At 36.1% G+C, this 21677-nt stretch overlaps 4 protein-coding genes across 8 annotated transcripts in view; 1 reads left to right on the top strand and 3 right to left on the bottom strand.

Annotated features, from left to right (window-relative positions):
• The window catches only part of LOC105223602 (FH1/FH2 domain-containing protein 3), a 157101-nt gene that overhangs the window by 122223 nt on the left and 13201 nt on the right, over window positions 1-21677 (top strand). For 4 of the 5 annotated variants that reach the window (XM_049457532.1, XM_049457533.1, XM_049457535.1 and 1 more), the window contains 8 exons: window positions 2026-2084; window positions 5537-5721; window positions 6004-6227; window positions 9467-9688; window positions 9755-10011; window positions 10093-10230; window positions 10657-11934; window positions 12248-12452. In XM_049457532.1, coding sequence (XP_049313489.1) covers window positions 2026-2084; window positions 5537-5721; window positions 6004-6227; window positions 9467-9688; window positions 9755-10011; window positions 10093-10230; window positions 10657-11934; window positions 12248-12452 — 2568 coding nt within the window. The remainder of the gene's footprint in view (window positions 1-2025; window positions 2085-5536; window positions 5722-6003; window positions 6228-9466; window positions 9689-9754; window positions 10012-10092; window positions 10231-10656; window positions 11935-12247; window positions 12453-21677) is intronic. The other variant, XM_049457534.1, reaches the window with a different exon arrangement.
• LOC105223599 (acyl-CoA-binding protein homolog) lies at window positions 14599-15177 on the bottom strand. The gene is made up of 2 exons (XM_011201353.3): window positions 15022-15177; window positions 14599-14956 (listed from the first exon to the last, which is right to left on the bottom strand). Exons 1-2 carry the CDS (start codon window positions 15025-15027, stop codon window positions 14711-14713), a joined length of 252 nt encoding a protein of 83 aa, XP_011199655.1. The 5' UTR covers window positions 15028-15177; the 3' UTR covers window positions 14599-14710.
• Window positions 16258-16920, bottom strand: LOC105223600 (acyl-CoA-binding protein). Its single transcript, XM_011201355.4, has 2 exons — window positions 16763-16920; window positions 16258-16604 (listed from the first exon to the last, which is right to left on the bottom strand). Exons 1-2 carry the CDS (start codon window positions 16766-16768, stop codon window positions 16359-16361), a joined length of 252 nt encoding a protein of 83 aa, XP_011199657.1. The 5' UTR covers window positions 16769-16920; the 3' UTR covers window positions 16258-16358.
• LOC105223601 (acyl-CoA-binding protein homolog) lies at window positions 18872-19414 on the bottom strand. Its single transcript, XM_011201356.4, has 2 exons — window positions 19262-19414; window positions 18872-19200 (listed from the first exon to the last, which is right to left on the bottom strand). Exons 1-2 carry the CDS (start codon window positions 19265-19267, stop codon window positions 18955-18957), a joined length of 252 nt encoding a protein of 83 aa, XP_011199658.2. The 5' UTR covers window positions 19268-19414; the 3' UTR covers window positions 18872-18954.

Below are 21677 nucleotides of genomic sequence, written 5' to 3'. Positions count from 1 at the left end.
AAAATTTGCTCATTTGTCGAGGAATGCGATTTGCGATTCGCGATCAACAGCATTCAACATTGAACTTGTTCTAAAAACACCAACACATATACATACATATGTACGAAGCAATTACGACATACCACAGTGACAACATTTAGATGTCGCCGCCATGCAAATTGCAACAAGAAATTAAATGCATGCAGCACGCCGCGTCGTGCCACAAAAGCGGAGGCATTGCAAGTAACTTGTTGAATATGAAGTGAGTTGCATGTTGATCGCTTTGGTGGAGTAAAAGACGCAAGCTTTTTTCATAACGATTTTTTTTGACATTTACTGTAGGCTTGTGCGTCGCAGGGTTGTATTCCTACTTTACATTTTACATATTTTCTAAATTATATCAACTTCTTTAAGAACTCGGGTAGTTTTCTTCGAGACGAATGATTGTTTTATAAGCATTTGAGAAGATTAGCGACAGAATTATGAAATTCAAGAAGGTCGTGGGATATCCATTCCATAGTACATAAATATTTCTGATAACATATAGAACTAGTAGATCAATAACCGTTGCTTCTGACGGTCTAAACTCATGGTACTTAAAAGCACACAGGTCAAGACAATGTGTTGATCCAATTGGTCGGGTGGGAGGGACACGTTTTCCTCCATGTTCAGGTTCTTGGTCGATCTAAAGCCATTGCCGTGCTGTGGATGCGGCCCCCGGCAGTGCGACTACACACTAAATTGATTTTTTTAATTCTACCTATCTTTAGGTTTAAACCACAGAATGATGAATTGGAGCAAACTCCAAGGGCTAACTGCTCCTGGCGGTATCAGATTACAGTCTCCGATCAGTCCTTGTAGCTTTTACTACTACCGCTTGAGCACCCATCAAACTCAATAACTGGTGACATTTGTCGCTTGAACTTCAAATGTCTTTTTATTAGAAGGGATCTCTTTCAAAGTCTATAAGATCAGTTCAATCTGAGTATTACTGCACTATTTTTGACAAGATTATGCTGGAAGTTTGCCTTTGTATGCCTTTTACGACAGGCATAACTTACCACGGACAAATTCAACCTCTTGTCCGCTGGAGAGAACTAGTAAGTAGATTAATGGGACTTACGTCGAATGTGACGGACACAATCGATATAAATAAATTTCAAGAATTGGCGGGTCAAAAGCTAACTTTGGATATCCGGAACTTTCATTTATGTAAAATGAGCTTTAAGCTCTAGTAAGAGAAAAGCTTTATTAACGTTTGCTACGCTGTAGACGAAACGAAGAAAAAAGTGAGAAGTAGTTGGGTCCGAAAAATTCGCCGTTATGGGCTTCGGTCCCTTCGACTAAAGTGATCAACACTAAATTTCTAAACTGCAGGTTTTTGCAATTTCCGCTATTTACTCGTATCTGCAATGTAATCTTACTTTTTACTGCAATAGACTTCCAGGGTACCCCTTTCTATATATACAAAGTATGAGTGCCGGTATGAAGACAACAACAGCTCTTCAACGCAGCACATGTATTTGTTTATTCAAGTGATTTCATTTCTCCATTCGCGTGTTTCATTAATTTCTTACAACAATTCGCCCATAACACCTCGCCTCAGCATTACGCTGAGTAAGAGCCCGCATAGAATTATAATTCAGCAATCGATGTTCTTAAATGGTCATTGAACCACATTCAATGGGCTAAAAGGGGGGAAGTAAGTAATCGGCAAGGGAGCATAGCACTTATCAATTAACTATTATGCTGGCCGATTTGTTACCGTAAAGCTGGTTAGAGGCAAGTTACTTTGTATTTTTCTATTATTATTTGATTTTTCTTTCATGTCTGTGGAGCAGACACACCTGTAAATCTGTAATGCCTGTTGTGTTGTTGTAATTATAATGTTGTTGCCAATTCGCGGCTCAAATTTCTATGAGTAGCGTTGGTTTTTTATAATACAATTTATTGTTGTTACTTCTTTGATTAATTTGCTTACAACTTTAATTAACAATTTCGTTTTTTCTCTCTCTTCCACATCCCTTCACGCCGTTCTCTTTACAGTCGCAAAAACTCATTGGTAGTGCGGACACAGCTGAGCGTGCGGGTCCACGCTATTATTGGTAAGTCAACACACACATTTTTTTATTGTTGTTGGATGTAGATATGTATGTAGATTCGCACAGCGGTGCATGTCAAAGCTGTAAATGTAAAAACAACAACAATGAAGTGAAACATCAGTCACTCGAAGCGCGAAACGCTGAAATTCCCACACTCATTTTCAAATGAACACTTTCAATTGCTTTTAGTCGCGCTTGTTTTATTTGTTATCAATGCAAAACAATTAACTTTTCAAGCTACGAACAGTGTTAGTGTTGCGCTGGCGCACAGACATGTCCCTCAACGGCGAGCGCTCACCACACACAGCGTGTCAGCCATGGTTCGCCGCACATTCACCGAATCAATTCATCGCTTCCACCGGCTGTTTAGTCATACTAATTGACAACGCACGCCTGCTCATATGCATTTAAACCGTTATATATATTTATATTTACATATGTACATATGTAGACTCGCAAGTGGTCTGTTATTTGTATTGTTTTTCGGTCGGTTAATGGCTGCAGTGATCTCTGTGTGACACCTTCTTGCCATATAAACAATATGAATCTGTCAACAGCGCACTTGTTTTTGCCCTTGATTTGTTTCGGTGGCCATAAAAAAACAACAACAATGAATTGTTCAGACAAAATAAACAGTAATCTCGATAATAAAATAGTAGCGTGCTGCGCATAATAATGAGTCCAGTGAGTAAATTTCCGGCGAAAAGTAAAAAAAAAGAATAGTCAATGAAAAAAAATTAAAAAAAAGAATTTGAATAAAAATTCGCAGTTGGAATGGTAAAAAATTGCTGCGCTAAAAAGTGCTGTTATTCGTTAAGTAACAGTACATATACAAAAATTAGTATGCAAAATTGTATTGTGTAACAGCGATTGTAGCGGGGGTATGATATTTAAAAAGTAAAATAAAAATATAACAAAAAAACTTAAATTTATGGAAATTCATTTAAATGAAAAAAAAAAAATATTTAATAAAAAAATTAAAATTAACTAAAATAAAAATAAAACAAAATATAAAAAATTAAATTAAATTAAATTAAATCAAATAAAATTGAATTAAATTAAAATAAATTAAAGAAATTAAATTAAATTAAATAAAATTAAATAAAATTAAGTTAAATTAAATTAAATTAAACTTAATTAAATTACATTAAATTAAACTAAATTAAATTTAACTTAATTTAAAACCAACGAATTTATATTAAAATGAAAACAATTTGGTTTTTAATAAATTCAAATTCATTCAAATAAATTTAAGTAAAATATAATTGAACTGAAGTCGCTTAAATTATTGAATTAATAAAATTATTGTAAAGTTTAAATTAATTAAACTCAAATTTATATTATTGAAATAAATAAAATTCAATGGATCAAGTTTAATTAGTTAGACTAGGTCGTAGGTTTGTCCTATAAATGGTACTCATTTGAATAACTGCGAACATTGAAGTGTTTTGAACAAATTTTTTAAGTGCATATTCTGGTCTAGAAGAATAAATTTCAGGTAATTTTTGAAGTGAAGGTAATAAAAATATATAAAAAAAAAGTGCAGTGGGGTTTTAGAAAACGTGACCATAAACAACATTTCAATCATCATAACAATCTGAAAACAAAACAACATTATACTAGAATAAATACGCAATTTTTAATTTTGCGTAAAAATATGGAATTTTTTTCATGAAACAGTAACCCCTTGGAAAGAAAACTAAAATTCATTCCACTTTTCATAACAGCCTCGAATTTTAATATTTTTTTTAAACACTGAAACTTAACATTTGGGATTATGGATAGTTCCAGACAACTTCATAAAGAAGACGCTAAAAATATCTCTCTCTGTCGTTTTGAAAAAAGTTCAGAGAAAATCGCCTTTTTTAAGTTTCGAGAAATGCCCGAACTAGTTTGGATGTCGGGTCAAGAAAATACATATAATTCCGAAAATAATTTGAATTTTGAAGAATCTTCTTGTATACAATACTTATATAGTTAAACTTTGAAAATAAAACAAAATAAAATGTTTTTTTGTTTATTTCTAGACCAGGAAACCCCCTTAAGGCTGTTAATATCAATCTTAGCCACTTCAATAGGTTCGCTGTAGATGTATCTACCGAAACATTTTAATTTTAGTTTAGAAAAATAGAGAAGAAGGTAGCTAGATGACTTCACTTCGCCTCTCTCTACACATAGTTTTACAAAAAGCGCACCGGCTGTGAACCTACTGTACAGTGTCGGTTCAGCATTGTGCTATAATTCTCAGCTTGTACTGATATTAAAGAGACAGTTGAATGAGATTTCTTCTAGTGAAAAGACATTTGGAGTTCAAGCGGCAAATGTCACCAGTCATTGAGTGTGATGGGCGTTCAACTGGTAGTTGCAAAAGCTACAAGGTCCGACCGGAGATTCAAATTTGGTACCACGGAGAACAGATAGCGTTTGGAGTGCGCTCCAATCTGCTCATGGGGTTTGAACTTCTGGGGAGATTCATAGTGGCTGTGATTTAAATCTTAAAAAAAAAATCAATTTAGTGTAGAGCCACACTGTGGTCGAGTGCCGGACCCACAGCACGGCAGAGGCTTTAGATCGTAGAATCCGACCAAGGTGGAAAGACTTTTCATTCCTCCCGACCTATTGGAACCACATAACACTTGAAAAAATACTTTCGAGCATTTTTTCGATTTATGTGTTCTTAAGCACCGTGGAGTTAGGGCCGTCCACGGCAGGTACTCACGTAAAACACAACGATTGTTTTACAGTGTTTAATTTTAACTAAGCGCAAGTAGTTGAGAGAACCTCTGAATTTCGGTATCAGAAGAATTTCGGGTTACACAGGTTCTAGTTGTAGATCAAATGCTTTCCGAGCTTACGTGAGGTGTTTAGGTCCGATCGGATGATATTGCCATGAGCGTATTTTCTAGAAAGCGCATCGGTCTTGTGCATTCCGGGCAGCCAAATAAATGCGCTGATTAATTAGGTTTGAGCGCATAGTCAGCGAGCTCAAAGCCAGTATAGCCGTCCGCCTATCAGAGTCAATGCATACCTCTCTGAAGAAAGCTGCATTCTTAAGCAGTACATCTACTACTACTTCGATCGCTGCCACCTCCGTTTGAAAGGCGCTATTGTTACGACTTTATTTCATAGAAGAATGAATGTTAATTTTTTTAGTACAAAAAGTATAAGTTTTTTAATCTTTTTTAAGCACACCGGGGGTATGAGATCTTCAAAATTTTACCATTTCCAATTTCTGTAGAAAATTAGTTCCACAAAGAAAGCGTCGCACGTATCTAGACCTTGTTAAAACATTAGATAAAAAAATACCTATACTTGGAATACATATTTGAGAACACATTATTTCATAATATCCCGGAAATTTTCATCCCTGTTGAAACAAGTGTATAATCCTTCCTTATTTATTACACTAAATATATTTTTTATTTAATCACAACATCTTCTCTGCTCTTTTACAGAAAAATTACTCTCCTCCGAAGGCAGCGAATTGCGGCGTGCACTATTTTCATTGAAGCAAGTCTTTCAAGAGGACAAAGACCTGGTGCATGCCTTCGTGGCATTGGGTGGACTCAATTGTCTTGTGCGTGTCGGTAATGGAGCCGATCAGAATTATCAAAATTACATTTTGCGTGCCTTGGGTCAGGTATGTAGGCACACAAACAAACAAAACCAATACACACAAACATGCCTTTTCATTTGCGCATTTTTCGCTTACTTTGCTGTTGCTTTTAAGTTGGCTGCGCAGCGCTAAATGCAACATTTTATTTGCTCAACGTTGCCAATTAACCGCATTTATTTGCTGTTTTTTCGCCTTAAACCTTATCATATATTCCACATTAACAAACAAACAAACATAGTATACTTACTTACATATATATATGTATATATATAATGTTTGTGGTTGTTGTTTTTTTGCCAACAACAGGTGATGCTCTATGTGGACGGCATGAATGGCGTGATGAAACACGAGCCCACAATGCAATGGCTCTACTCGTTGATCGCATCGAATTATCGTTCTGTGGTGAAAACGGCACTCAAGTTGTTGTTGGTATTTGTGGAATACGCCGAGACGAATTGCTATGTCCTGGTGAATGCCATACATGCGGTGGACAAAACACAAGGCACATTGCCATGGTCGAATCTGATGAGGTAATGTACATACATATGTATACATATACATATTTACAGATAAATATATGAATATATACAGACATATTTAATATACTAGGTGTGTATATAATAGAATGGAAGAGTTAAAATATTAACGGTAAACTTTTTAATTGAAGCAAAATATTTTAGAAATTGGAAAGCCAAAAACTTTTTTGTAAAAATAAATAAATTGATAAAAAAAAACTCCGCTTTCAAAGCCGGAAAAGACAGCAGAATAGTTTTTGCTTTACGGGGAGAATGAAGTAATTTTCAGAAAAAGCTTGTGGAAAATAAAATCCAAAGTAATTTTACCGTCTAGTTTCGGGTTTTTATAACAAATCTTTGGCACTCCGCAAGATCTTTGGCAGAATCTTGCACTCGATCTGGGCCAAAACTTCGTCAGCTGTTTCTATCCTTTGCGGGGTCACGTCAGTTGTGCATCCGAATTCCAGACAGTTTCCACTTGGTCCTTCCATTAGATGCGTGAGCGCCCTTTCTTCCATTATCCACCCATGGATTCGAATCAAAAAAGCTTTTCGCGGAGCATTATCCTCCATGTGAACGACGTCGCCTAATCAGTGAATTCGTTGGATTTGTATGCGCTTAACTAGTCGTATAGCTATGTAGCCGTATAGCTATGTAGCCGTAGAGCTCATACAGTTCGTGGTTAAATATTCTTTGATATTCATCGTTCACGCGGCTCCAAAGATCTTGCAGAGTTCTCTCGAATGCGGTTTATGTATAATAGGAGGGATTGATTAGGGAGTAATAGGCCAAATAAATCATGTTTTTTATCACTAAGTTAGAGGCCAAGTCTATTTCATAAAATTAGAAGAAGTGGCCTTAACTATTTATTTATGAAAAAATAAATCCAATACCATATTTTGAATAAAATAATAATAATAATAATAAAATAATAATTTCTTATAACGAGTTTAGTCATGTTCAACGTCAAGTTTTCTGTACATTTTAATTACTATCAAAATCATGCATATTCAAACAAATAGATGTACATACATATCAAAGTAAATATAATTATTGCCAAATGCAATAGAGCAAACAAAGAAATCATTTCTACCAAAGTTGGTAGTCATAAAACACACCACTGATTATTAACTTGATTAGCGATTTACAAGCTTGTTGTGTCTCAGTATTTGTTATTGTAAATAACTTTAGTATTTAACAATGTTTACAACCTGGTGTACATGCCTACATACATATGTATAACTACGCAATTTTGTTTACTTTGTTGATTAGTATTGCTTCAAACTCACCACCTAGCAACATATCCCCTCTGAATGTCATAGATACATGTGTCTGAATAAATATACAAATGTTGCTGAAAACCCACCACACTAAAGTGACTAGCAACATACACTCCAGCAACTTGTCGTGTTGCATACTTATAGGCTACTTCAAAAGGGAGGCGCAACACTTAAATGAAGTTTGTTACTGAACTCTTTATAACGCCTTATGAAACTTACACAAATGTGGATGCTTAATGAATTAATAGAATTTCCGGAATGAAGTCGGATATGTATTTACTTCGAGGTCAATTGTAAATTGGACCAACAAGGCTCCTACTTCAAAATTAGCTTTATTTTAATTCAAATTGCATAAATTATTATTTTTATTAAAATTTAGTTTCGTATACCCCCTTATTTATAATATTTCAAATATTATTATTCAAATAAAAATTTTGCTCTAAATGAACTAGTTATTTCTTAACCTATTTTAAAGTAGTAGTATTTATGCATAAGATAGTGATTAGTTGGACATAATTGAGTTTCCTAGCTTAAGTCAGGCTAAAATTTCGACTAAGATAGTTTCTTTTTCTATGCCAAGGAAAAAGTACAAGCCTTTATATATAAATAAACTTTTTAGATAATGTAAGTTAAGTTAGCCCAGTAAATTTGCTTTTACTTATTTGCTGTATCATCCCAAATAATTTAAAGAATTGCAACAACTTGATAATCGTACTAGAACTCCGTCGTCAACATTTAAACAATCTTCAACGCTTTTAAAAAATATTTAAGGTCAAAGTGCGAAATCTACGTCATTATGAAAATGTACATGTTCGTTTTCAAACTGAAATGTTCAATTTCTAACCTAAGCTCTCTAACCTTGATAAGTTAACACATGCTTGAACTACATGTGCTATTGTCCCCTTCTGAATGACGAATGAGAGTTTATCGGAAATCATTAGCTAAGAAAACTAGCATTCCTCCCATACAATTCGACAAATCATCCTGGAAAAGATCCAACACTAATTATAAAAGGAAAATGTGCCGTACGGCCACAGTTCGATAGGGTCCCGGCAATGCCGGAAAAAGCTGCTGCAATTGGTCTTTTCAAACGGACACTAACTTGTATTAAGATAGGTTGATTCAATAAGTCACGAATAATCCCACTTGGACAGCTGAAGATGCCTGTCCGTTGTGATGTCCAGAAGTCCCAAGTATAAATGCATAGATCAAAAAGGCTATCAGGTATCGACAAAACGAATAGTGCCAAGTTTATTAAGGTAGCTAATATCAATTCCAGCCAATTTGACGGATTCATAAAGAGTACGTCCGGCAACCGAGATGCTTCAACCATAGTATATCGAAGGCGGGTTAGTGGAGGATAAGATATTTAGATGTTTCCACATCTTCTTTCCCTATGAAACTGTAAAAATTTGCGTCCTCCAAAAATTTCAGCTTCTCCGCGTAAGTTCAGTTAGGACGCCTAACACTAATAATAAGTCAAGGAAAACTGTGTTTCCAATGGGTAAGCAAGATCTTTCGAAGGCGGTTGCCTTCATTTCTGCGAAAAAAATTCTTTCGCTTGCTATTAAACTCGTGTGTCTACCGCTCTTTTATCCGCCTATTGCTCAACTTGTCTTTTTCTAAGAACTCTTTCCTGAAGAGGCCTTTCAGTTGCATGAGCTGAACATCTTGATTTTTTACAACTTCTGTTGCACGGCCCATGATGAACTTTTGGACTGATTATATTTATGCTTTCGGCGCTTGAACGTTTTATTAGATTTTAGAAATGTTTCGTCATCAGAACGTCTTGACGTACGAGCCCTATTTGTGTTGTTTATAGTAACTTAAAATATTCATATGCCAAAACAGGGACTGGCCAAACTGTAAATAGAATGAATGAGTATGCAGTAAGATCTATGAAAAATTAAAATATATTTGAAATAAGTATCTTATAAAAAATAAATAAATAATGTTTCTTTATTTTCCTAACAGACTTCTAAAAGACTATGACAACGCTGATGCCGAACTAGTCATCTATGCCACATCGCTGATCAACAAAACCCTAGCGGGACTAAATGATCAGGACAGCTTTTACGATGAAAGCGATTTGCTGGAACAACAAGGCATGGAATCGGTGATACAGCGTTATATGTCCAAACCGGGCACAGATCTGGATCTGTTGGATCAATTGCAGCTTTACGAGGCAGTATTGAAGTGAGTATGCCACAAAATCACAGCGCTTAGCGTGTAAACATATATGCTGCATTTGAAACCTTACAGATTTGAGGATGGCGAGGCGGAGGGCATACGCCTGCCGGAGAACTCGCTGCGCAAGACGCAACGCCACCGCCAAAGCACTGACACAGCCGAGCGACGCAAATCACGACGTCACAGCACCGGCACGAGTCCACATGTCAGCAAAGTGATAGCGTCACCAAAGAGAATGACACCCACGCACGGTGTGCTGGACGAGGACAGTTCGGGTTCAGCGAACTCCGCCGAGTATGCGGCGAATGGTGTTTTCAACGGCGATAAAGGTGCGTATATGTGAAGATTCTGTTTATACTTGTATAACGGTATTAACTGTGTTTAATATTATGAACTTGTGAAACATATAGCGCGCGACGGCGTAGGCGTAACGCCCGGCTTGCGTAGACGACGCGAACGTGCCGAACGCCACAAAAGCTTTCTCAAGGAGCAACAAGAGGCTGTGGCGAACGGTATTTTCGCCGCTTTGGAGCGTCGCGAGGAAATCGGTGAGTACAGTAGGGGTTTTGTGTTGAAAAGAAAGTTTGGAAGAGCAGTTTTCAATGCTCTCTTTGTGTGTTTTTTCAATGAAAATTTTGAGTTTTTGACCATCCAAGCTTTTTTGCCGTATATTCAGTATATTTTTGCGGCATACTAACAAGAAATTTATACATTTAAATTTTTTTCTAACTTTCCAATTGTACGCCTGTCTCGATTAACAACAACAACAACAAAAATGTGTTGCTCCATCCACATTGACTTATATAATAAAATGCGCTGCCTACCCATATTGGATATGTAAAACATGTAAATTGCAAAAACAAAAAAAAAAAAACAAATACAACAAAAATAAAACCAACCATATACATATGCGCTTTCATCATTCTCATTGCAATCATTGCCACACCACTTGTCATTTGTGCCGATGTGTGTAGGGCAAATTGTCACCGCCATACCAGCAACGGTGAAAATGGGCGATAGTCCACCAGAATCATTAAATATAACCAATGACGCTAGCATAAATCAAAATAAAAATCACAACAATAGCAACAGCAACATTCATGGCAATCATACCATCAACATTGCTAGCAGCAACATCACCGCCAATGCCACTAACAACAACATAAATCTCATCAATACAAATTCCACTACGAACTCGGGTGGTATTGGTGCAATCAACAACAATAACAACAACAACAACAACAATTCGTGTAACATCAACAACAACACGAACAATAGCAACAGTTTGTTGAGTCCCACCCGCCATTTGTTGGGCAGCAACACCATTTCGATCATCAACAACAACATCAATGCGAATCCGCTGCATAGCAACAATAATAACAATAATAATAAATTGCATACAGCACCGGAATTTTTAACCAAAAAGAATTTGCTAATGGAACGCAATGCGACTGTGATTAACGGCATCATGAAGAATATACAACGTGGCGGTGATCAGTTGGACAACAATCACAACAACAACATAGCATATAAGAAATTCGAAAATGATGCCAACCGGCTGAACAGTTATTACAATCAGCTGAGCACACCAAAGAATCAAAATCAATTGCAACAGCAGCAACAACAACAACAATTACAACTGAATCAACAACAACAGGCGATTACGCCCACTTTGCAGCATCAAAATTCAATACAAAGCCCAACTATACAAACTGCACACAACGTGTTGGCGGCCGTCTTGAGCCCCAAAAAGTCACTTAACGGCTTCGACTTCACCCAATCCACACCAAAAGCGCCCCCAAACACCTACGAATACAATCTCAAGCATAATGTGACACCCTTAACAAGTCCAATACACACGCTACCCGAAGAACCAATGACAGTGGAGTGCCAGTACGCGGCACCCATTAGTGGTCAGACATCGACGAATACACCCTCTACACCCAGCAGGACTCTCTCGTCCCTCTCAACACCCACAACACCACAAACACCTTTATCCACAGACTTTACACCCGACACACCATCATCACCGTTAAATGCGCCTTACACGAAATTCAACGCGCGTGCAGCACCGCCACCACCTCCTCCACCGCCGCCGCCACCAGATTTATTGGGTCACTACTTTATCATGCCGACACCACCACCACCGCCGCCACCGCAATACAGTCTACAGTCTCCGGCAGACGCTTCATTAGAAATGAACGCTGTCGATATGGACTCTCTCAATTCGGGTGATGTATTAGCAATAACAGGTGAGCGCTAATTCTCTTCTTCTCTCTCTTCCACCACCCCGAAATCTTTCATTGTTATATCATTGTCTCTCGCGAGCTGAAGTGCAGCTTTTTGCGTTTCATCCACGATCTTTTTCACAAACCTCTTTGTCTGTTTTGGTTTTTGATGCCTCTTCTTCTTCTTCATCTAACCGCTTTGTGTCTGTAAAAAATATTTCAAAATTTTGTTTTTCAAATCCAACATTTTGATTATCTTTTTATTATTCTATTAATATTTAATTTCCGTTATTTTTCTGTGACTTTAATTGAATTCTTTTTGGACTTCCCCTCATAGAATCCGATAATGAGGATAGAAAACTGTTGCAACAGCTGAAACGTGATCACACTGTGAAGGATCTCACACAGAAACTTAGCAATATGCCAATGAGTCCAACGCATGAGGAGAAACTGCAGAATCGCATTGTCGGCGATATGTCCGGTCTCATATCGAAAGCCAAAGAGGGACTCGCCAAGAGTAAAAGTAAAGGCGAAATGTCACGGTAAGTTCCATTTGAGTTCAGATTTCTTAATTTAGCTCATGAGAGTTGAGTCCACTTAAAAGGAATAGAATTAGCCTCCGATCAGGCCGAAGACATAACTAACGGTAGTGTTTTCGAAAACTATTTGTAGTCGAAAAAGTCTTTTCGTATTTCTAATCAAACTTCAACTTATTTTTTTATATTTATAATGAACCAAATATGCACCTTGTTGTCATTTTTCCTCTAGAGGCATTATTCCATCAGTGTAAGAGTTTTCTCTTTTCTTGGCGAAAAACTGCGTCAAGTAATTTAAAGCCAACTTTACTCCAATAAGGGAGTTCTGCATTGACTAAACCAAATAGTAATCCGATGGTTCAAGGTCTGGGCTATATGGTGGATGCATCAAAACTTTCCCAGTTTTTGCCGAGTCATCAAAGATGTGTATGGTCTAGCGTTGTCCTGATGGAAGGCGAAGCTCTATCTGTTAATCAGCACTGGCCATTTTTTTCGATTGTTTGCTTTAATATCATCAGTTGTTGAGAGTAAAACCTACTTTAAATCGTTCGACTAGGCCGGAGCAGCTCATAGTGGTTGGTTTCTTTCCAATCCCACCAAACACTCAGCATAACCTTTCGAGGGGTCAATCCTAGCTTTGCGACCCTTTGTTGAGCTTCACCACGCTTGGACTATGATTTTTTTCGCACACTATCGTATTTGAACCATTTTTCGTACCATTCGATTCAGAAATGTTTCAAATTAATTTCGTTTCAGCAAAGAATTGCAGATGTTAATTCAGTCCATTAAATTTTTCACGAACAATTCGTGTGGTACCCAAACATCGATCTTCTTTTTGTAGCCAGCCTTTTTTTGAATGGTTCAAAACCGTTTGATGATGAATGAAGAAACTTATTCTTAGCGATGTCGTGATATCTTATGTGATGATCCTGATCAATCTTTTCCATAATTTCATCGACTTTTTATATAGTCTACTATTAGATATGAGGTCTATTTTCGAACAAGTCCTTATCCAAAACTTAATATACCTTTAAAACACCTTTGACATAGAAGATCTTAAGTTAAATTAGGCTAAAAGATCGATCCTGGCAGATCTCATTTGGTTAACTTAGGACACTGGTTCGTTGTAGTATATAAAACGGATATATAGTATAATTGATCTTAAAACGCTTAGAAACATACAAAGCGCTTTGCGCCTACCAAAAATTACTGAGACGGCTAATATCAGTTTCGGGTACGACTTCCGGTTCACCGAAGGTAAAACTGCCGAAAAGTTTTAAGCTCAGTCTTGCAAATGTTGGACAATGAAGCAGAAAGTTCCTGGATATTTCCGCCTCACCTTTCTTCATACAACTCTTGTGTCCTACCAGTTTTTTAGACTTTAATGCCTATTGAACGGGTATTTTTTGATTGCGATAAGATGAAATATGCTAAAAACAAGTAGTTCAGTAGATGCCCTCTTTTCTACTTCTCCTTATCCAAAACTTAATATACCTTTAAAACACCTTTGACATAGAAGATCTTAAGTTAAATTAGGCTAAAAGATCGATCCTGGCAGATCTCATTTGGTTAACTTAGGACACTGGTTCGTTGTAGTATATAAAACGGATATATAGTATAATTGATCTTAAAACGCTTAGAAACATACAAAGCGCTTTGCGCCTACCAAAAATTACTGAGACGGCTAATATCAGTTTCGGGTACGACTTCTGGTTCACCGAAGGTAAAACTGCCGAAAAGTTTTAAGCTCAGTCTTGCAAATGTTGGACAATGAAGCAGAAAGTTCCTGGATATTTCCGCCTCACCTTTCTTCATACAACTCTTGTGTCCTACCAGTTTTTTAGACTTTAATGCCTATTGAAGGGGTATTTTTTGATTGCGATAAGATGAAGTATGCTAAAAACAAGTAGTTCAGTAGATGCCCTCTTTTCTACTCTAAGCCTGAATGATCTTGTAAATATTTACACATATCTTTCGAACCCTAATTGAACTCTAGCAACTGGATGAAATCAGCTTCCACAACTAAAAATATTTTAGAGAAAAGAATATTTTAGAAAAAGAATGAGGTCATTGATATGATATTTTTAAACTGAAAAAAGTGTTAAATTTTTTAAAAAATTTCGAAGTTAATTTCATTTTCAAAATACACACATTTTTTATGAAAAATTCTAACACATCTGTTTATTATTTTTTTTTTATGATTTTCCACACATCAGTACTATTTTATAATAAAAAGTCTATAATTTCCTCCTGAGTTGTTCGATTTAGGCATATTTGGGTGCATATTTCTCATAGGTGGCAATGTAAGCCTTCTCTGCCTCTGCCTTGGACAGACCCTTGTGCTTATTCCATGAATCCCATTTGGCCTTGCCCTTCAAGTCCAATGCACCAGGACGCTCAACGTTCACATCACCAACGGTGGCTTGCTTGTAGAGACCGTAGAATTCCAAGAACTCTTCATCAGTTGGGCGCTTGGTGAAGGCTTTCGCTTTTTCGGTGGCGGTGTGGAACTGAAAGTGAAATATTTTTATTCTTTTAACTGAATTTGAGTTTAGTTGAATACACTGCTACTTACATCCATGGCGCAAACTCTTAATAGTGCTTTAGTACGACTAAAAGTGTCGCCTGCTCGAACTCCCTCCACTTTTATAGGCAATTTTTGTGAGATATGAATAACCAGTGTCGTAAAGATTAATATGTTCGAAGTGCTGATAAGGCTCTCTTTTTTCGAATTATTGTGCTTTTATGTTTTTGTTTTATTTTTTATTGACTTTCATTAAGTTCTCATTTCGAAAAAGAGAGTCCAACTTGTTGGCATGAAGTTCACGGTTTTTATTTTACTGCATTTAATTGCTTTATAGCCGCTTTGTATCAAAGTCTCTTTCATATACCTTTTATTGCCTATGCTATGGTGACCAGTTAAGCAAATTCATTCAATTATTAGTAATCAAATGTAGAAGAAGGTGTGGAATTCATATCAGTGGTGGATCTACAAACATCTTTACTTATATACATGTATATATACGTACATATGTATATGCATGGGTAATACTTTCCTATAATGGGTTAAAGTTACAAACGTAGCTGTAAACTTCATTCCAGTTTACTCTTCGAATAATAACTCCTATGATTTTCGGAGATCATTTCAATCGGCTAATTCTACTTGGATCCGCATCCAAGTACATCTGTGTTAAATTCATCTGCTTTCATTTTTAACACAGCAATAAGTTCGGTTCTCTTTATTTATTCCATATTCTATAGAACAGTGAGGATCTATTTCTACCGCAACCAAAAGACAAACAAAGTAGTTTTTAGTTTAGACGAGGAAAATATATCTCATATAAAAACCCTTTTCTATATATCCAAACGGTTTCCTAATGAGTTAATTTAGATTCTGAGTTCCAACTGTATCTTCCTTCTCAGCAAATGAGCTTCTACTTATAACTAAGTACTCAAAAGCACTCGCTAACAGAGGAGACAGTTCAGATTTTGTCTCACCTTAAGATCCGGTTCTCGCGTGCAACACTCACGGCTATAGTTGATCCACTTCTAAGTTGGAATGTAAAGTAATTTCAAGTTGAAGGCGAAGGTTTTAACTTTTGCGGAGTAAACATGGGAAATCATATAAACTGTGGTTTTATTACGGTAATACTACAGGTAATGTTTGTATGAAAAAGTTTCAAGTAAGGTCTAACTGTTTATTGTCCACAGTTACTGTTTCAGCTGTCAGTTGGTTGAGATAATAAAGATCACTCACCATCAAACACTTTACTATAGCAAGTTACCAACATGAATCACTGCACTTCGCAAATTTGATCTATTTAAATTCAACTCATTTTATTTTTATCCAAATTTCTTTTTTTCGTTTACGTTAACAGTACTTGCATAAATATCATTACCACAATTTTCAACTTAAGCATAGATGGGAGCGTATTTCTCATAGGTGGCAATGTAGGCAGCCTTGGCGGCATCCTGGGACAAACCCTTGTGTTTGCTCCATGCGTCGAATTTAGCCTTGGCCGTCAAGTCAAGAGCGCCGGGAGCGGGAATGTTGACATCGCCGACGGTGGCTTGCTTGAAGAGACCGTAGAATTCCAAGAACTCGGCGTTGGAGGGCTTCTTGGTGAAAGCTTTGGCTTTTTCGCAGGCGGTGTTGAACTATACAAAACAAAAAAATTATTAAAGAAATTAAAAATTTGAATTAAGAAATGGAAAATTATAATAAAAACACGGTAATCAAGCAATCGCGCTTTCTCTCTCTCTCTTTCTCTCTCTTTGACAATCGCACGCGTTCTAAGTTATATTCTTCGACTTACATCCATTATTGACTTTGAAGGCGGCTAAGGTTTAACTGACGACCTTAGCTTTTGCCTTAGGCCTTTTATAGCCACTGGCTTAGTTTACTGTAGTTACTTTTTGAATATAACTAAATCTTATCAAATTGACGTTTTTATTTATTATTGCATTGTATATAGAGCTGTATATTATAAAGTCTTTGATTTATGCTCTTGAGTGCAGTGTAATGGATTAGCTATTGAAATCTTATATTTATTTGTAGGGAATTTCCTTAGCATTTAGTCTTTTATGGCTTATCAGGCCATTAATACTTATATGGAATATTTATAAATTACCCGCCTGATAGGAAACTTTTGATTGAGTAAAATAGATTTGATTTGGTGAAAGAAGTCTATTGTAACTTATAATTTCTAGTATTGGTATAGATTTCTTGTTGCTTTGACTATGTTGCACATTTGCTAAGGGAAATATTGAATTCCTTATTAGCAGGGCTTCTTAGTTGATTCGTCTTGAGATATGTATATATACATACATATAATATTAACGTTCCTTCTTATATACATACAGTATTAGTCTGAAATAGTGCGAGCTCTATTGATTTCTCACAGGCTTTTATATACTAGATTCAAAATATTTTGTAAAGCCTCGATAATTGAAGAAAACCGTCAACATTTTTGACCTTTTATGGCGTGGTTTTTTCACCTTCGATTCACATTTACCACGATATTCGGCCGAGTGATTGCCTGTTTCCAGGTCGTAAGTATAGATCACCGACTCATCTCCAATAATAAAACGTGTTATAGCATCCTAGTAATCAGAAAGAATTGTTTCACAGTCGTCAACACGTCGCTGTAATTCTAACCAATCATGCTTTCTTTTTTCTTGGGCCTAAATAATCCTTCAAAATTGTTTTCACTGATCCTTTCGATATACCAACGATGCCAGTAAAATCTCGGACTCTTAATCGTCGATTCTTATGCACCAATTCCTTTATTTTATTGACGTGTTCATCATCAATTCATGTTGATGGCCGTCCTGGACGTGGTTCGTTATTTGGCACAGATGCTTTGATATATCTACCATATATTGGTCCGATATCGGCGATCGCAAAAATTTAACAGTTCCTTGTAGATCAAAGATCGATACCTCAAAAAAAAAAAGAAACTGAGAAACTATTTCGCGTAGACGCTAGGTACACGAGTATATGGTGTTCACGCTGATCCGCAAGCCGCATGCATCTCTTGAGCCTGCTTTACTTCAAGTACGTTGTCAGAAGATAAACTGTTGACGACAGTAGGCTTTCATGTGAAGGTCATCTCGAATGAGTCTTGACATTGATATATCCATTGCCTTGGCATAATTTTCTGTTTTCTAAATGGACTTCTGCGAAAAGTTTTATGGCTGAATTGGTTCGAACTACGCGAGGACTACTACTTCTTAATCTGTCATCAACCATAGACCTTTGGCGAAACGGCTAATAATAATTTAATGAAAAATATCCCCACCTTTTTCTGCGAATTTTCTTCCTGGCTGGCCTAAATTTATTTTGTAACACTCAGAATATTATATAATATCCTTTTGGGTGCGAAATTTATATATCTTGTTCAGGGTATAAAAATAATTTCCTCGAATATCATGCAGCCTTTTCGGTGTCTATGACCTTATATAATCAGAATAAATTATCACAATATAAGTTCTGAAAGAGATAAACGTAATCAACGAAAACGTAAATACATAGTTCAAAACATCCTTTCTCGGAAGTTTTAAGCTTATATACATAGTTTGTCTAGAGATCTACGCTGTTTTCAGAAATATGCTTTTGATTAATTTTTTGAGCCATAACAACCAACAATAAAAATATCTGAGGATACTGCTTTTAGGCTCAGTATATTGTATAATCTAGGGAAAAATTAAGCCCGAATCGGGGTTTATTATCGACAACCTAGGCACTCATCTCTAAATTTTTTATATTCAAATAGTCTTAAAAGCGGATAACTGATTAATCACTTAACATACGCGTAGTATCAACCAGCTCGAATGAATTAATTCTTGTGTTTTTCACTATACTAAAAATATAATCATCTGCTTAAAGCATAAATAAATATTCATCACAAAGTAAAATAAATCAGTTTAAATTTTTAGTTAATTTATTTTACATAATCCAATCAAAATTTAGCCAATTAACTTATTCGATTTCACAACACCATACAATTTAAGCGTATTTGGGAGCGTATTTCTCATAGGTGGCAATGTAGGCAGCCTTGGCAGCGTCCTGGGACAAACCCTTGTGCTTGTTCCATGCTTCGAATTTCGCCTTGGCCTTCAGGTCAAGAGCGCCGGGAGCGGGAATGTTGACATCGCCGACGGTGGCTTGCTTGAAGAGTCCGTAGAATTCCAAGAACTCAGCATCGGTTGGCTTCTTAGTGAAAGCTTTGGCTTTTTCGCAGGCGGTGCTGAACTATAAAATGCGATAATATTATATTTATTTAAATAAAACTATCGTTTCTAAGACTACTCACATCCATGTTGCTGGAAAGTGCTTTACTTGCGCTGCTACGTGGGAGAACGTCAAAGAAACTGTTGCATCAACTCGCTTACTGCAGGCCATTATATACTTGAACGGCTGCATTACAACATTATTTTGTTATTGTTATTTCTTTATTGCACTTTTATCGATTTGCAATAATTTTGTATTTTTGTCAAAGTAACACATGTGCTTTTGCAAAGTGTGTGACATGTAATCGCTCGTTCAGATAGAAAGTTTTATGATTTCAAATACTAGTATAAACCAGCTACCTTATATATATACATATGTATGTGTACGTGTGCAAGTAGGTATGACTTTATATCTACTATATTGTATGGTTAGATGATAAGCCTCACACAATGTTTCAATTCATTTACTTATTTCAAGCGTATATTATACCCCATACTTGTACAAGTATATGTACATATGCACCTTTAATTGACCACCTTCAGGGTTGATAAGATTTCGATAATCAAACGGTTGTTGGATCGTTCTATAATCTTGTTAGATAACTAATATATTGAACTTATAATTAAACGATTATTATCATAGTCTTTTTTAGAAGAAACACCGACAGTAGTTTTTCAAGTATATTTTTCAGCACATTACGACTCCCTGCAAAGTCAGATATACTATAATTAATATCCATATATTCTAAGTAAGAGGTTATACTTAGAACAATAGTCCATACTTTTCAATAGTTAAAGGAAATATATACTAAGTTCAATTAATTTTTTCAATTAACGCTTAGGGATTAGTATGTAATTCTTCTGAAAATTGCTGGCCAATCCAGAAACAGGTGTTCTGGAGTTTCCTGTTCCATGTCGCAGAATCCGCAGTTAGCGCAAGAGACTGTGTTTATATTGGACTAGTGCTTCCTGGGCGTGCGGTACCCTGCATAGGAGCCGACATTTGTTTCGGGGAAGGTTGATCATTTCCTTAAACCTTGCAAGCAGCTTCTTTATAGCGTTCTGGATCCATGATCATGGACGATGCCACAGAGCGGGCTAGTTCATCGGTCAGCTCATTGCCGGCTACTCTTTGTGCCCCGGCGCACATTGGGATATCTGTGGCCGAAATTCAAAAATTTTATGTTGTCTGATTTGAATGAAAATTTCACAGTTTGTTACCAACTATCTATACATTATTTTCCCAAAGTATTAGGATTTTATCTGCATTAGTTTTTTGTCCAGAAATACCCAAAGTTGGTGAATGTAGAGAACATTAAAATTAGCAAAAAATTTACTCAAAAGTCAAATCATTGATACAATAAAGCAACTATTGAAATTCAACTTTGTTATTATTTTTCATTTATAATATGTATCAAAGAAAAAATTTGCATCAAAATCCATTGAAAAAAATAATGCATAAAAAATTTTGTGGAACAACATAATTTGGACGTCAAAATTTCAATGTTCTTCAAATTCAAAGTGGTGCATCTTTTTAGCGCTGTCTACCGCTGTCGACATACATATACCGAATTAAAGCCTGAAGTCTCAGCTAAACGATAAAAAAAAAATTCAGCTGCCCCAAATTGCCCCCCTTGAAAAAAACAATGTCAGAATGTCACGAAGATGTAAGAAATTTGCTAAAAGAGACTTAATAAAAGAGAATTTAGTTGTATGGGAGGTGGGCGTAAAAGTGGGAGGATATTATTGAAATTTAACACCAACATATATAATTAGGGTTTTCACAAGTCTCATAAAGTTGTAAGTTATAACGATTCGAAAACATAGCATTGAGAATTGTAAATGTGTAAACTCATTTTTGTATGAAATCCAACAACAATTTTTTTAAACAAGTGTAAAAATTTATAATTTTACGATTTTACGATGCTTTACGACAGGTTGTGAGTACCCCAAATGTCATAAAAATACTATGTACCAAAAATCAGTGCTCTAGGTCAAAAATTAAGTTTCACCTTATATGGGAGGTGGGCGTAAAATTAAATTTTTTAAAAAAATTTTTTCATTTTTTTCTTAATTGGAATCCAAAACAATGATGTACCAAATGTCATTGTCCTGCGACAACTCCTTATATTTTTAGCCGCAGTATGCACTAGCAGAAACCAATGTGCGGCGCCCGGTTGCATCCGAAGAACACACGCTCTGTACCGCTAAATGATCGGTATACAGAGTGCTTGGATTTTATCGGTCTTGCAACTGCTCCTCTCTCGGGCAATTAATTAATAAGAGTCATAAACATACATATCGTCACCTGAAATGCAAAATAACGTAACAACATTTTCAGAAATTTACAGTAGCATGAATGAAACACGAAATAAAATCGAACCTGAGTGAAACAAAACATTAATCTTGGTTAAGACTGGTTTATATATGACCGCAGAACCAGAAAATGTTGAACATATGCAATATTATGTATATAATTTGAAGTAGTGAAGCGTAATC

This window comes from Bactrocera dorsalis, chromosome 5 (assembly GCF_023373825.1).
Source record: "Bactrocera dorsalis isolate Fly_Bdor chromosome 5, ASM2337382v1, whole genome shotgun sequence".
Lineage (NCBI taxonomy): Eukaryota > Metazoa > Arthropoda > Insecta > Diptera > Tephritidae > Bactrocera > Bactrocera dorsalis.
This window is presented reverse-complemented; position numbering and strand designations above follow the sequence as displayed.